The sequence below is a fragment of the Mesoplodon densirostris genome, chromosome 5 (assembly GCF_025265405.1).
Source record: "Mesoplodon densirostris isolate mMesDen1 chromosome 5, mMesDen1 primary haplotype, whole genome shotgun sequence".
NCBI classification, from domain to species: domain Eukaryota; kingdom Metazoa; phylum Chordata; class Mammalia; order Artiodactyla; family Ziphiidae; genus Mesoplodon; species Mesoplodon densirostris.
In genome coordinates, this window is record NC_082665.1 from 144,583,164 (window position 1) to 144,600,633 (window position 17,470).

At 36.7% G+C, this 17,470-nt stretch overlaps 1 protein-coding gene across 1 annotated transcript in view; it reads left to right on the forward strand.

The window, feature by feature from the left end:
• The window catches only part of ATR (ATR serine/threonine kinase), a 102,560-nt gene that overhangs the window by 701 nt on the left and 84,389 nt on the right, over positions 1–17,470 (forward strand). Inside the window, exons 2-8 of the mRNA XM_060099573.1 lie at positions 8,821–8,912; positions 10,056–10,205; positions 11,617–12,494; positions 13,316–13,494; positions 14,343–14,534; positions 15,870–16,063; positions 17,008–17,160. Of these exons, the coding sequence (XP_059955556.1) occupies positions 8,821–8,912; positions 10,056–10,205; positions 11,617–12,494; positions 13,316–13,494; positions 14,343–14,534; positions 15,870–16,063; positions 17,008–17,160 (1,838 nt within the window). The remainder of the gene's footprint in view (positions 1–8,820; positions 8,913–10,055; positions 10,206–11,616; positions 12,495–13,315; positions 13,495–14,342; positions 14,535–15,869; positions 16,064–17,007; positions 17,161–17,470) is intronic.

The window sequence follows — 17,470 nt, forward strand, 5'->3', positions numbered from 1 at the left end:
GTGAAACCATATGCCATTCTGGAGATGGGACCCCTTTCGTATCGATCATCCAGTCCTCAATCCGTTATTTTAGTCAGAAATCCCAGGGATCGACCACAACGTCCACAGAACATAAATGTGCACAGAGTATTGCCAACATTTGAAGATAATGTTCCATTTGCAAAAGCTCTTTTTTTTTTTTTTTTCCTTTCTGTAAACCCAAGAGTAAAATCGTGTAAACCAGTATTCTGCCCGAAGAGAGTAGGTAGTTGTTGATGGCCGCTGCCCCCATTCAGGACACACACAGCCTTTCCTAAACCTGACCTAAAGACGAGAAGGCAGGGGTTTTGTTTGTTTGCTTTAAAAAAAAATATTTGTAACCCACTGTGAACAGAAAATAAGTGAGCTTGTACCACTGCTGCAGTTGAACTATCAATTGGAATAGTTGCTTTCCGATTTCTTGAACTGGTTGGAAACTTAGCACGCAGCCACAACTGACGTTAAGCCCATGGGATATTTAATTCCCTTTCTTTTTGCAGTGCGGCTGTGTCCATCTCCACTTGTTGACCATACAGAGACACTGACATTTAGTCTTCCTCGATCACATACATAAGAGGATATAAATGAAGGGACCATACTTGTCTTAACTGAATCATCATATTGTTGCGTGTATGATTTTTTTTCCCACTTTGTATGAATGTTGCAAGCATACTTGTGTTAACGTTTTGTAAAGTAACATCTACCTTTCTAAAAGAAGATGAAGGCAAGTGTTCATATAGGAAGTTGATGTACAGATTTCATCTTTCAGGCTCGATGGGAAGCTCAGTGTACTTTCCCCACCTTGCTTTAATATAGAATTTGCTGATTAGTACTTCTCTTCCCTTTTCTTTCTTCCTCTATGATACTTGTTAGTAAAAATAATAGGATCTTGGATTTATTTTTAGTCGCTTTCATCAACAGAGCTTATAGTTACCTTTCACTCATTTGTAGCCATTCTAAGAGATGGAATAGAAAAACTAACCCGTAGTGAATTGTCTGATAATAGTTTTTAATTGTCATGACTTTTTCATTGCAACAGCTTCATTCAAGCTTATTCAGTCTCACAGTATCTCCATGATATAGAATGGAGCAAATATTATCACTGTTTATTAAGAATCAGAGTCACAGAAATTGAAGTACCAAAGTCAGAGAGATAGCAGTTAGTACTAGAGCTGGGTTTCAGATTCAAACCATCAAGACCTTTTCTCCTCAGTTTTTTTTTTTTTTCTTCATTGACCATGGCAATTAGTTTTCTGAAAAAAGTAAAATGTTACTGTTTTAATGTGTGGGCTCTTCTTCCTCTATCTCAGAGATAAATTTTGCTTCAGTGTTTTTTTCTGTTAGCGCTCTTTTCTCTGCCTAGTCTCTCTGGGTGATCTCATCCACTCTTCCTGCCTTCAACTACCACCTGCTATTTGATGACTCCAAATCCGTGTCTCCAAGCCATGTTTCTTTCATATAGAACCATATATGCAACAGTATACTGGCAGACTATGTTAGTATAACCCATTTGTTCCCTGGGTGTCCTGTATGCAATTAAGACTCAATATATCCAATTTAAATTCTCTGCATATCCCAACCTTCCCAAGCGGTTTTTCTTTTTGGTTTTTTTTTTTTTTAATTCCTTTTATTCACTGAGGTAGGGATATCTCAGTAAATGATACCGTGTTCACTTATTTTTCCAGACTGGAAATCTAGGAATCATTCTTGACTCCGTATGTGCTTTCGGGCTATATCATTAGTCCTCTTTCAATCTTCACTCTCTTCCTCAGTAACTTTGTCTAGTCCCATAACTTAAAATACCATCTATATGCTGATAACTCCCAAATTTATCACTCTAGCTCAGAGATATATAGTAGGTTGCTTACTCAACATCTATACTCAGAAATGAAAATTAACATATCCAAAGCAGAACTGCTGATTTATTGTCCTTAAACCTGTTCTTTCCCCAGCTTATTGTAAATGTAGGAACCAAAAGCCTAAGAATTATCCTTGATTTTTTTCCCTTACCCCTTAATCCATCAGCAAGTTCTGTCAACTGTACCTTTAAAAACACTTTTCACCACCTCCACTGCTATCACCAAAATTTCTTATCTGGACTATTACAGTAACCCCTCAGCTGATCTCTCCATTTCCACTTTTACACACTTACAGTGGATTTCCCACTCAGCAACCAAAGTGATTTTTACAACTATAGATCATATTGTAGATTGTATAACATTACTCCCCTGCTCAAAATCTTCCTTTGGTTTTCCAACATACTTAGAATAAAATCCAAATTCCTTCCCAGGGCCTCTAAGGTCTGCCGTAATCTGGCCTCCGCCTACCTCTGACCTCATGGCCTTGCTCATCCTGCCTGCCTCATCCCTCCCTTGCTCACTCTACTCCGATGACATGCGCTTTATTTATTTCTTTATTTTTAATACACCAAGATCATTCCTGCCTTCATTCCTTTGCACTCGTTTCTTCTATCTGAACACTGGCTAGTTCCATTCAGATGTCATTTCCAAGAACCTTCTCTGACCTTCCTGTTTAAAATTACTTTGTAATCACAAGATCTTTTCCAACAGTGATAGTTGCCTTTAAAATGTTGAATGGGAAATGAGAGGGAGATGAGGGGCTGGGGAGCAGCAACATGAGCCACTAGAGGAGGTTTGGATGGTGAGAAGAAGCCAGTCATGTGAAACTGGGAGGAGAAGTGTCTGCGATGGAATAGAAAATACAAAGATCTCTAGGTGGGAATGAGGCTACTTTTTTTTTTTTTGCGGTATGCGGGCCTCTCACTGTTGTGGCCTCCCCCGTTGCGGAGCACAGGCTCCGGACGCGCAGGCTCAGCAGCCATGGCTCACGGGCCCAGCCGCTCCGCGGCATATGGGATCCTCCCAGACCGGGGCACGAACCCGCATCCCCTGCATCGGCAGGCGGACTCTCAACCACTTGCGCCACCAGGGAGGCCCGAGGTTACTTTTTAAAGAGGAGGAAGAAGCCTGGAACATAGGGAGCAAAGATGGGAGTAGTATTCATTAAGGATGGAAGAGTCGGCAGAGGCCAGATCCTTTAGCACTTTATAGGGCAGAATGAGGAGTTAGATGTTAAGTTCAGTGGGAAGCCATTGGGGTGTTTTAAACAGACAAATAACATAATTGAATTCATGTCTTAGAAACATGTTTAACCTCCACTCACCTGCTTAGAACCCTTCAGTGTCCCATTGCCTTCAGTACAAAATTCAAACTCGTTAGTCCTTTGTGCTTTGACCTTATCTTCCCTCTTCAGCTTCATTTCCAGATACTACCTCCCTGTTCTTTGGCCATGTACAACCTCTGACAGTTTCTAGAGCAGCTTATGTTCTTGTTCCTGACCCTTTGCACATGTTGTTTCCTCTGCTGGAATACTCACCTTCCTTCCCTTATTTTACGTGCCTAGCCCCCTAGGTAGTCAGCTTTGTGTCACCTCGTCCAGGGAGCCTTGACTGATAGGTCCTGCTCAGGGCTGAGTGTCCCTCTTACGTTCTATCTTGGCTCTATTAACACTTAACCATGCTGTGTTAAAATTGTCTGCTTTTTTGTCCTTTAAACTACGAATTCTTTTAGGGCAGGTATATGGTACCTTGGTTTTCCTGGCATTTGATACTTGCCCCATGGGAGGTTTGCAAGTGTTTGTTAAATGTATCCAAACTTTATGTGATAAATTACCACCCAGATATTACTGTATACTTTTGAAAAAGTATGCCCTCTTAGCTCAGTTCCAAGGTAGAGGTTGCAAAATAAGAAATCCTTACTCTCCCATGAATTTCTTTATTCTGATAGTACATCTAATAAATGACAATCACTTCACCTTCATAAAAAACTGATTTTTAAAAATTATGCAAGTGACACATGAATGCATAACCTTTCTTACAGAGTTACTTTATAGGAAACTGACCACCAGCCACAATCCTGGTTCCTCTCCACCACAAACATCCTCATTAACATTTTTAAATGACACTCGTCAAATTACACTTGGTTTATGACAAAATCTCCTGACTTTGTCTAAAACAATTCATGTCATCTTGTAATTTCAGACTTAAAAATTTTTTTGTTATATTTAAATCTGTGATGTCCTATAACCTACTATGGACACCAGCCAAATGTTGCCACTGAGCGTTTCACATGTGGCTAATCTAAACTGAGACGTGCTCTAAATGTAAGATACTGGGTTTCAAAGACTTAATTACCACCCCCTCCAAAAGGAAAGTAAACAATCTCATTAATAATTTTTATATTATTACATGTTCAGATAATATTTCAGATATATTATTGGGATTAAAATTGCCTGTTTCTTTTTACATTCTTAATGTGACTACTAGAAAATTTAAAACTACACATGTGGCTTGCATTGTATTTCTATTGGCCAGTGCTGGTTTAAATAAGATAAGAAACACAAAATTTTTTCTCTTTCATGTATAAATACAACTACTTATTCTTTGACTCTGTACACCTAGAGTTTATATTACTTGGAAATATTTATTAACTTCAGTAACTTAGTTGTTTTCTATCAAGCAAGACACAGTTCTAGGTGGGGTATAGGGGATGCAAAGGGAAGTGAAACCCATTTTCTCTCCTGCAGGAGCTTATGGTCTAGTGGTGCTGCAGGAATTCATAGAGAAATAAAACAAAGTCTCCTCCTCTAGGAGCCTATGGTCTAGTAGCAGAGAACAGGTAGATAGATATTCCACAGGTAGATAGATATTCCACAGGTAGATAGATAGATATTCCACAGGTAGATAGATATTCCACAGGTCCAAAACAGTTTATACATTAAGGATGAAGGAGGCACAAGATGCAGAAAGATTCTTATGAACCGTTCATTCATTCCACAAAATTTTTTGGAGTGTTTACTATGTACCAGGACCATTTCCATCATGGCAGTTATTAGCTGTAGATGCCTTGGATGCTGTACATAATCAGTTAGGATTGGACTTTGTGAGTGAATAATCAAGAAAATAATTAACCTTCTCATTTTTTCTTTTAGCATTGTTTAAGTGGGAAAACATATGTACATTTATAGTACTATATGGATGTTATAAGTTGTTATTTATATGAAATACATAATTTTATTTTTTGTAAATAACCAGCTTACCTACTATATCCTCAGCTGTTTTGTCAGGAGAAGTGATGGAGTGAGCTAATCATTTATACACAACTTTCCTTGAATCCTCTATGCAGAGCTAGTTATTTCCTGCTTTGGGTGTATATGACACTTGATTAAAATTATTTGTGTGCTTTCTTACCCTCTCCCCAGTGACTTCCTTGAAGCGGGGCATCTGGTTTTATTTGTGTTTTGAATTTATTGTATTATTAATATCTGTACTCATCCTTTCCTCCTGTATTAATAAATATATATTAATGATTGTCATTAGGATTAATGATAATCATGCTGTCCAAGGATTATCTCTTTACTTATACATGATCCCAGGAAGGAAAGCCAAATTTCAAGAATCAATTGTTCAAGTCTTTCCATCTTAAGGGAAACAAAACAAAACCCTCTTGACCTCATATATTCCTTTAGTTACCACTAACTCCCAATTCTTCTCTTCATTCCATGGTCAAGCTTTAGAGAGAGCATGCTATTCTCAATATTCACATTTCATCTGTTTTTCACCCTTTGCAATCTGGCTTCTGCCTTTACCTCTACACTAAAACTTTAAAATCCAAAGGACATAAAAAAATTAACTCAAAATGAATCAAAGACCTAAATGTAAAACTATAAAACTCTTAGAAGAGAACTCTTAGGGGAAAAGCTTCCTGACATTGGATTTGGCAGTAATTTCTTGAATATGACACCAAAAGCATGATAGCATATGAAAAAATAGATCAAATTTAAAATTAAAAATTATCAAAATTTAAAACTTTTGTGCAGCAAAGGACAGTATCAACAGAATGAAAAGACAACCTATGGAATGAAAGTAAATGTTTGCAAGTCATATATCTGATAAGGAGTTAATATCCCCCAAATATTAAAAACTACAGCTCAGTATCAACAACAAAAAGCAACCTGATATAAAAATGAGGAGGGCCTCCCTGGTGGCGCAGTGGTTGAGAGTCCGCCTGCCGATGCAGGGGATACGGGTTCGTGCCCCGGTCTGGGAGGATCCCATATGCCGCAGAGCGGCTGGGCCCGTGAGCCATGGCCGCTGGGCCTGTGCATCCGGGGCCTGTGCTCCGCAACGGGAGAGGCCACAACAGTGAGAGGCCCACATACCGCAAAAAGAAAAAAAAAAAAAAAAAAAAAAATGAGGAAAGGGTCAGTAGAGTATGAGACTCTCAAAAATGAGGAAAGGACTTAAATAGACTTTCTCCAAAGAAGAAAGACAAATGGGCAAAAAGCACATGAAAAAAATGTTCAACATCCCTAATTATTAGGGGATTGTGAATCAAAAGTACAATGAGATACCATTGCAGACCCATGAGGATGGCTGCTATTTTAAAACAACAACAACAAAACTAACAAGTGTTGGTGAGGATAAGGAAAAATTGGAACTTTGTAAATTGTTGGTAGCAATGTAAAATGGTGCACCTACCGTGGAAGCAGTATGGCAGTTTCTCAAAAAACTAAACATGGAAGTATATGATCTTGCATTTCCGCTTCTAGGTATATACCCAAAATAATTGAAAGGGACTGAAACAGATACTTGTACACCCATTTTCATAGAGGCATTCATTGCAGTAGCCAAAAGGTGGAAGCAATCCAAGTGTCTATGGAAACATGGATAGATAAATAAAATGTGGTATAAACACAGTAGAATATTATCTAGCCTTAAAGAGGAAGGAAATCCTGACACGTTACAACATGGATGAACTGTGAAGATGTATGCCAAGTGAAATAAGTCAGTCACTAGAGGACAAATACAGGATTCAACGTGTAGATGCAAGTAGTCAAATTCATAGAGACAGAATTGTCGGCGGGGGGAATGGGGAGGTATTGTTTAATGAGTACAGTTTCACTTTGGGAAGATGAAAAAGTTCTGGAGAGGGATGGTGGTGATGGTGTAGGATAATGTGAACATACTTAACGCCACAGAACTGTACACTTAAAAATGGTTAAAATGGTAAATTTTATGTTAAGTGTATTTTACCATAATAATAAAATACATCCAAAGGACGTTTTAACAAACTAATTTTATTTGATTGTGTTGACAGCTCCCTCCTTAAAATTCTAACCTCCTTGGATTCTAGAACACATCTCTCATTGTTTTTCTTTCTGTTTCCCTGGCCCTTTCCTTTTCTCCTCGTGCCTCTCCTAACCTTAACTTTGGTTTCTCTCTTTGGCTTTCTTATTACTTATTACATTTGCGTTCATATCAAAGGCTTCCACTACTATTAGCTGTAATAGTGGTAGATTATATAATCTCTGTAAGCACCAGTCTCCACATATGCAAATTAGGGTCTAATATCCCTGTCTTATTTCTTGTGAAATATGAAATAATACAATGTGTTTAGCCTTGCTTGATATGTACTATTATATATTGATAAGTTAATCTATATCTCTAGGCTGGAACTTGAGGTCTAGAACTGTAATTCCAAAAATCTTTTGGACATTCCACTTAGTTGTTCCCTTGAGACCTTAAACTCAGTATTTCTAAAACTGAATTTTTTTTCTTCCCATACGTGTGCTTCCACCTGTGTTAACTGTTTGGGTGAATGGCCTCATAATCCAGCCTGGATAGAGAGCTAGTTTGATTTATCAGTCTCCTCCATTAAACTGTCTTTCACCTTCCCAACAGTAGCTTCTGATGTGTTGTGTGGCGCATTATAAGGTACTCAGTAAATGTTTGTTGATTACACGAATAACTGTATGATTCCTCATTATGTAGTGGAACACAGGCTTTCTATTATTATGTTCTGTTCCTTGGTTATTTACACAAATCATGGAACTCAAGTTGAATTCATTCAGGATTCTAGGATACTCTTCCTCTGCTTAATTATTGTATCTCCTTTTAATAATTTTTTTTTTTTTTTTTTTTTTTTTGCGGTACACGGGCCTCTCACTGTTGTGGCCTCTCCCGTTGCGGAACACAGGCTCCGGACGTGCAGGTTCAGCGGCCATGGCTCACGGGACCCAGCCGCTCCGCGGCATGTGGGATCCTCCCAGACCAGGGCACGAACCCGTGTCCCCTGCATCAGCAGGCGGACTCTCAACCACTGCGCCACCAGGGAAACCCTGTCTCCTTTTAATATTATCTTTTCTTGATTGTTCTTAAGACTCAATATGTGTATTTTTCCCTAATATTTTATTGAATTTTTATTGTGGAAAATTTCAAACTTACAATAAAAGAGAAAATGAGAAAGAATGGAAAAGAATATGAATCACTTTGCTGTACATGAGAAACTAACACAACATTGTAAATTAACTATACTTCAGTAAAAAAAGAACAAGAATAACTTTAAAACCTCACAAAAACCCCAATGTATATATTTAACTCAGTATATCCAGGTATTATCATTTCAACATGTAATTAATATAAAATTATTAATGCGGTATTACACATTTTTGGTAATGAATATTCAAAATCCAATGTGTATTTATACTTGTAGCACATCCCAGTTTGGACTAACTACATATCAGGTTCTCACTAGCATGTGATAAGGGCTACCATATTGCGCAGGGCAGGTCTAGACTTTGCAGATTGGATACTTTGCAGAAGAATACTATCAGTATCAACATTAAAAATAAGCACATTTGATAAGTTCAACTTTAGAGAATTTTTTACAAATGACACTGTGAGTCCTTTTAAGGGTTAAAAACATTTTATTTGTATTTTAGTTCCAGTCCAGAAGAATATAATACCGTTGTACAGAAGCCAAGACAAATTCTTTGTCAGTTCATTGACCGAATACTTACAGATGTAAATGTTGGTAAGAAACAATTATTTCTGATATAAATTTTATAGATTAAATTGTTTTCTTTTCCATGTATGCACATTATACTAGCATTTTTCTCCATGTAATTTTAGATATATAGTGTTTATGTTAGTTACTATTTTCAAGCAAGTTCTTTACAGTATTACTTGTTACATAATGTGATTTAAGCTTAATGTGATTTAGGCTTTTAAAGTAATTCTGTTTTCCTCTTTGTTATCTAGATTTTCTGCTGCTTGCTATGAGTTCTTCTTTGATATATGATATTATTATAGATAAAAATATTCAGCCAGTTCTGTTTTAGCTAGGTCTTGTGTCAGTGGTTGAGAAACAGTAAATGCCATTAAAAAAAAAACTTTTTAAATAAGGGTTGGCACCTTTGTCTATGGGAGGTAATAAGATTCTGTGTTGTCGAATCAACTATTTCCTGTTTGTGGCAATCTAAAAGACAAATATTACCAACTTGGCAAGATGGTGTCGTATGTGGCATGTCTGTTAAAATTATAGGGATTTTATAAAATTATAGGGATAATACAGAGTGGCATTTGGCTCATGGTTTATAAATTTAATTCCAAATTTGACACAGATTTCATGACTTAACGATAGTCATTTAGCCTTTCTTTTTCGATCAGTAAAATTATAAGTTCCTGAAAAATAACAAATGACTGCTGAATACTTGCAGGATGTGTTTTCATATGGTACTCCATCTGTTTAGACCACTTGTCCTTACCCTGTCTGTTTGACCAACTCCTCATCATCTAGGAATCAACTCCTTCAAGCATCTTCCCAGACACTTGTTTCCTCTATTGTAGATTAGTGCAGTTAACATATAATGCCTAGTTTATTTGTCTGACTCCCTCACCTGATTGTGAGGGTTTTTTTAATCCTCAGATTTTCATACAGTGCCAGGCGTATTGTAGGCCTATAGCACATGTTTGGTGAATGGATATATAACAGATGAATACATGTGATTATTAAACATTTAAAATTAGAAAGATAGGATTGTAGTGTGTTTTTAGCCCCATCAGTTTATCATGAGCACTGTGTTGGACATAATTCTTGTCACCAAAGTCTAGTCTCTTAAAAGGACTGCCATTTAATTTGTCATGACTCTTTAAAATGAATCTTTTATTGTTTTAGTTGCTCTGGAACTTGTAAAGAAGACTGACTCTCAGCCAACCTCTGTGATGTTGCTTGATTTCATCCAGCATATCATGAAGTCCTCCCCACTTATGTTTGTAAATGTGAATGGAAGCCATGGGCAAAATGAGGCCAAAGGCAGTTGTATTGGTAAGTCCTGCTGTTTGTGCATTCATTTTCAATTTCTTCTATGAATTCTACCCTCTTCTGCTTTTCTGAAATATAACGTACACATTGTTACACATATTTTCGTCAAATTTGGTATAAACTGAGGGAGCAAAATGGTAATGGTTAGTTTTATTTCATGCATCCTTACTGTTTTCTTTTATTATGAACTAGGTACCCAGAATGGAGCAGAAGTAATTGAATATGTTCATATGCCATTGAAAACTTCAGAAGTTTTCTTTATTCTGTTTTTGGTAATCTCTTTCTTCTAGATCAGGCGTTAGCAAACCATGGCCCACAGGCTGGCCGCCTGTTTCTGTGAACAAAGTTTTATTGGAACACAGCCATGATCATTCGTTGACTTATTGTCTGCAGCTACTTCAAAGGCAACACTGAGTAGTGGACATGGAGATCATATGGCCCTCAAGCCTAAAACACTACTTTTGTCTCTTTGTTGGCTTCCTCATAAAGAGGTGTAAAGCACATAGCTTTTTTTTTTTCTATACAATGCATAGAGTATTTAAAAAATTTTTTGCTTGAATTTAAGACTCAACTTTGATAGTATGTCCTCTAAAAAGTCTTTTCTGACCATTACTGACTGCCTACTCTAGGACTGGCTTAGTTGCTCTTTCTTTATGCTGTTAGTACAGAGTGTTCTATATTTCTTCTATCATAGTAATTTTTAAACTATATTATAAATACCTGTTTGTCTATATTCTTTGCTACACTGATTTTTAAAAAACAGATTATAACCCATTTAGTGGGTAATGAAGATGAAATATAATTGACTAGAAAATATCATAGTACATTGCATGTAATAAGTACTGTTTCATGAAACTTTTGTTTCACATATTTAAATTTTAAAAATATGCATATGTATACTGGGTTGTGATATAAAATATATCTCTTAGTTGAAGTTAAGAAGTTCGAGAAACTATATTATAGGATTCAGGAGGCCAGGACTATGACTGATTTGTTCTTCTGCATCTGAGACAGAGTCCCTACTCAATAATATTTGTTGAAGGAGTGATAATTACTGTTTATTGAGCCTTTATTTAACTTGCGGCACTATGCTGAGAATTTCAAATATAATATCTTACTTGATCAGGGTAGCATATAAAGTAGGTGTCATTATTCCCCTTTCGTAGATGAAGTTACAGAAGTTTAGAGAAATGAAGAGTTCACACGACTGATAAGTGGAGAGCTAGGAACTTGTCTGACGCCAAAATTGGTATTCTAAATTATTATAATATGTTTCCATTGTGTAGGGAATGTTTTAGACTATTTTGTTAGTGAAGTTTACACTTTAAAAAAAAATCATCAAGCATTTAGCAAATTGATTGGCACTCTGATGTATTTATTTATTTAATATCTTTTTTGCTTGTTTATTTCAAAGAATTCAGTAACTGGATCATAACAAGACTTCTGCGGATTGCAGCAACTCCATCCTGTCACATGTTACACAAAAAGATCTGTGAAGTCATCTGCTCATTATTATTTCTTTTTAAAAGCAAGAGTCCTGCCATTTTTGGAGTACTGACGAAGGAATTATTACATCTTTTTGAAGATTTGATTTACCTCCATGAAAGAGATGCAACGGGACACTTTGTGGAATGGCCAGTGGTAGTTAACCGATTTTTAAGTCAATTAGATGAACATGTAGGATATTTACAACCAGCTCCTTTGCAGTTCATGAACATGCAAAATTTAGAGTTTATCGAAGTCACTTTATTAATGGTTCTTATTCGTATTATTGCAATTGTGTTTTTTAGAAGGCAAGAACTCTTACTTTGGCGGATAGTTTGTGTTCTGCTAGGGTATGGTAGTCCAAAAGTTAAATCCTTAGCAATTAGCCTCTTAACTGAACTCTTTGAGCTTGGAGGACTACCAGCACAACCAGCCAGCACTTTTTTCAGCTCATTTTTTGAATTATTAAAACACCTTGTAGAAATGGATGCTGACCAATTGAAACTCTATGAAGAGCCATTATCAAAGCTGATAAAGACACTATTTCCCTTTGAAGCAGAAGCTTATAGAAATGTTGAGCCTGTCTATTTAAATATGCTGCTAGAAAAACTCTGTGTCATGTTTGAAGATGGTGTGCTTATGCAGCTTAAGTCTGATTTGCTAAAAGCAGCTTTGTGCCATTTACTGCAGTATTTCCTTAGATATGTGCCAGCTGGGTATGAATCTGCTTTACAAGTCAGGAAGGTTCATGTGAGAAATATTTGTAGAGCTCTTGTGGATGTGCTTGGAGTTCAGGTAGATGCAGAGGTAAGTCATTTTTAAGGTTACTTGTTAAGCATGTAATTTGTTCTTAATTTAAGTGTATGCATATATGCAAGATTAATAATGAGAAAATAAAATATCTTTAATAATGTATATTCAGAATGGGATGATTTTTATAATCTACTTTGGCTTCCTATTATGGATTTTTAATTTGATTTTAGAAACATTTGTGTACTACATTGGTAATGAACTGCCAATGGAGTTTTAAAGTAGAGTTTGTGAAGTGTAAACATGTTTGTTGCATTATTAATTAAAAGGGGGCCAGTTATCAACTTCATTGCAAAAACTTTGAGCACTCACATAGATTTTTCTTTGACAGGTTATAATCAATCACTTCTAGAAAACCTATGAGTATATAGTACTAGTCATGCCAAATTATGCCTTTTTTTTCTATTTGGACTGTGGGAGACACTACAATAAAATAGATGTACAATAAATTGATTACATATTTTAGTTTATTTTATCTGTAAGTCTTGCTAGATTTGTAGTATAAAAGGAGTTAATAATTCCCTTGTAGAATTTTTCTTTGTGGCATTTTAGTCTAGGGAAAAACAGGTTATAGAGAGAAGGATTTGTCTTAGGCCTTCTAAGACTATAGACCATAGTTCTAGATATAGAACTATACATATGTCCATGTATAGACTGTGAAATAATACAGATTAACTTAGGTTTTTGTTTGTCTGATGAGACTCTGAAAATAATTTACCTTATTTGACATCTTAATACCTAATGCATTTTTGCTGTCTATGAATAATATAAACTTATTTTCTAAGAATTAGTTTTTTAAATTATTTTTGCTTTCTCAGTATTTGTTGGGCCCACTTTATGCAGCCTTAAAAATGGAAAGTATGGAAATCATTGAGGAGGTTCAGTGCCAAATTCAACAGGAAAACCTCAGCAGTAATAGTGATGGACTATCACCCAAAAGGCGTCGACTCAGCTCATCTCTTAACTCTTCCAAAAGAGCACCAAAACAGACAGAGGAGTATGACCTTCATTCAGTTTGTATTTAGCCACTTAATAAAACTTTAGTCACTTAAAAATCATCTTTACGTAAGTGCTTTGACTTAAATACACAAAGAACATTTGTTCTTTCTATAGGTAGTCAAAGGAATGCTTAAAATATCTTAATAGTGCTTGTAGTCTATTCTAGTATAAGAGATTTCATGGCTAAATATGGTTACTTAAAAGACTTTTTAAGTCTTTACTTGCCTAATTTAACTTTTTAATACATGAAAAATCTCTGAGACTTTACATCTATCAGCAATTTAAAAAATGTTAACAAACTATTTTTTTGTAATGTAGCCAAAGAATTCCCATGCTTCAGCCAACTATAAAAGTTGTTTTAAATTTCAATAGTTGTAGGGTCCCTGGCAGTCCAGTGGTTAGGACTCGGCGCTTTCACTGTCGTGGCCCAGGTTCAATCCTGGTTGGGGAACTAAGATCCCAGAAGCCGCACAGCATGGCCAAAAAAAAAAAAATTTTCAGTAATTGCCATTACATGCTATCTTTTTTTTTTTTTTTTTTTTTTTGCGGTACGCAGGCCTCTCACTGTTGTGGCCTCTCCCGTTGCGGAGCACAGGCTCCGGACGCTCAGGCTCAGCAGCCATGGCTCACGGGCCCAGCCGCTCCGCGGCATGTGGGATCTTCCCAGACCGGGGTACGAACCCGTGTCCCCTGCATCGGCAGGCAGACTCTCAACCACTGTGCCACCAGGGAAGCCCCATGCTATCTTTTGTTTTAAATATTTTTCATATATGAGCAAAATTATATAAATTATATAAGTTCATATGAATATGAATATCTTTATACTCTGGTTATAATTAATTACAGAATTAAACATGTGGATATGAACAAAAAGAGCATGTTATGGAGTGCACTGATACAGAAGGCTGAGTCCCTTCAGGTTTTCCTTGAATTCAATAACCTGAAGAATCCTGTTATTGAGACTTTAGAAGGAATCGCTGTCATCCTACAACTGACTGCTCTGTGTACTGTTCATTGTTCTCAACAAAACATGGACTGGTAAAACAGCTTGTATTTTCTGGGTGGGTTTTGTGTAATAAATTTGAATTTATTGTTTTAGAAGACCTCTTTATTCACTTGATTTTTGTGACCTTAGAAACACAAACATTTCAGTGAAATAGAAATTTTTTTTTGAGCACCTGCTAAATGCCAGATACTGTGTTAGGTACTATACATATCTTATTTAATCTTTACAACAGTTCTGTGAAGTAAATGCTATTATGTCCACTTTACACACTAGAAATTGAGGCTCAGAGAAATTGAGGCTCGTTTTTGTCTGAAGCCTAAACTAACTTTCCTGGGCAGCAAAGTAGAACACATTTTTATACAACTCAGAAGCCAGTGCTCTTCTAGCCAAACGTTTCGTCAAGAGAACTTTGCCCTTTGATCATAAAAGTAGGAATTTAAAACTCGTTAGAGGTATATTTTCAGTTTAGCATTCTTAATATAGGCTAATTATCAGAAGAAACAAAGTGTGAACCCCCTCTGAAGATTTAGTCTTATTTTTACTGCCACATTACAGACCAACACTCCTTGTTAATTTTTTACATAATCATTTATTCTGTATTTTCTGACTCTTAACTAGCTAATACAAAGTTATGAAGGAGATTTTAAAGAAACTATTAATTCAGATTGCATTACATTTGGAATTTGAGATAACTAATTAGGTTGAAGTCTGCCTTTCTCGTATAATTAAGAAACGGTTTACATAGGCATATCTTCTGTTATTTTAAAGCCTGGTGGTGTCACATTTAGGTATCATAGATGAGCTTTACCAAATCCTGAGTGATTTAGGCATAAAAGGATTAAACTTAAAATAATAATGATACATTCACTGTTATGCACATTTACTTTAAATTAGTTTAAAGTTATAGGTTAGTTTCATACTCACAATTTTTTTAAATTAGTTTATTTATTTTTGGCTGCGTTGAGTCTTCTGCTGTGCGCAGGCTTTCTCTAGTTGCGGCGAGCGGGGGCTACTCTTCCTTGCGGTGTGTGGGCTTCTCATTGCAGTGGCTTCTCTTGTTGTGGAGCACAGGCTCTAGGCGCGTGGCCTTCAGTGGTTGTGGCATGTGGGCTCAGTAGTTGTGGCTTGAGAGCTCTAGAGAGCAGGCTCAGTAGTTGTGGCACACGGGCTTAGTTGCTCTGCACAATGTGGGATCTTCCCAGACCAGGGCTTGAACCCGTGTCCCCTGCATTGGCAGGCGGATTCTTAACCACTGCACCACCAGGGGAGTCCCATACTCAAAGTTTCTTTTGATTTACTACGATACTAGTTTTGACTATAACAAACTTCATTTTAATTCTATGTCTTAAAAAATGTTTAAACTGCAGCTGCTGTGATTTCAAGGACTGTCAACAGAAATGTAAGAAGAAACCTTCAGTAGTGATAACTTGGATGTCTTTGGATTTTTACACAAAAGTGCTTAAGAGCTGCAGGACTTTATTAGAATCTGTTCAGAAACCTGACCTGGAGACAATTATTGACAAAGTGGTAAAAATATATGATGCTTTGATGTATATTCAAGGTGAGTACAAAAAACCAATAGATCAAAATAACCTTAAAAGGTAATCAATATACAGTAGGTTTTCTCTTTTTTTTTTTTTTTTTTTTTTTTTTGCGGTACGTGGGCCTCTCACTGTTGTGGCCTCTCCCGTTGTGGAGCACAAGCTCTGGACGTGCAGGCTCAGCGGCCATGGCTCACGGGCCCAGCCGCTCCGCAGCATGTGGGATCTTCCCGGACTGGGGCACGAACCCGCGTCCCCTGCATCAGCAGGCGGATTCTCAACCACTGCGCCACCAGGGAAGCCCTGGTTTTCTCTTTTGCCTAAGGCTTAAATATGCAATTGTTGGGACTACCCAAAAGTTTTTTCTTGACTTCAGTTCTATTAAGCTTATCAGTAATTTGTAAGTTCTAAATTTATTTGTCTAACATTTTGATTTATTCATTTTCAGTCAATAGAAACTATTTATAACTTTAAATTTTTTGATTTGAGAATCTGAAGAATGCTATGATTCTTCTCCTAAAAAAATATAAATGCTTTTTTTTTTTTTTTTTTTTTTTTTGCGGTACGCGGGCCTCTCACTGTTGTGGCCTCTCCCGTTGCGGAGCACAGGCTCCGGATGCGCAGGCTCAGCGGCCATGGCTCACGGGCCCAACTGCTCCGCGGCATGTGGGATCTTCCCGGACCGGGGCACGAACCCGTGTCCCCTGCATCGGCAGGCGGACTCAACCACTGCGCCACCAGGGAAGCCCCCGTAAATGCATATTTTTATAAAGTCACATTTAATTCCTTTGGATTCACAGACCTCAGAACATTATCTCTGTGTTAAGAACCCCTGTATATTGAATGTTTGCTGTAATTCCACTTGTAAAAGATGTTTAGAATGTCTTTTTTTAATTGAAAGAAGACACATGTAAATATGATTAAAGTAAAGGTATAATTAATTACCTATTGTGTATTTCTGTAGTAAAAACTTCATTTGAAGATCATATCCTGGAAGACTTATGTGGAATGCTCTCACTTCCATGGATTTATTCCCATTCTGATGATGGCTCTTTAAAGTTGACCACATTTGCCACCAGCCTTCTAACAGTAAGCCAAAGGATTTCAGATAGCTACTGTAAGTGGTCACAAAATTCTATATGTGTGATTTGTTTTCTTTTCATTTATCTCTATATAGGGCTTCTAACACTTATCATTTCTATTTTTTCAATAATTACAAGAGAAGGTACCTTTTTTAATAATTTAAAAAGAAGGAGTTAGACATGTAGAAAGGAATAAATTGTAGGATTTGTACATCCTCAACTCTATTCTGCCAACATTGTTCTCCAAAGATATCATTCCAGTTTATATTTCTGTTAGCAGAATATGTGAGTTCCTGTTGTTTCATATCTTCACCAGCACTTGGCATTGTCAAATTTTAAAATTTT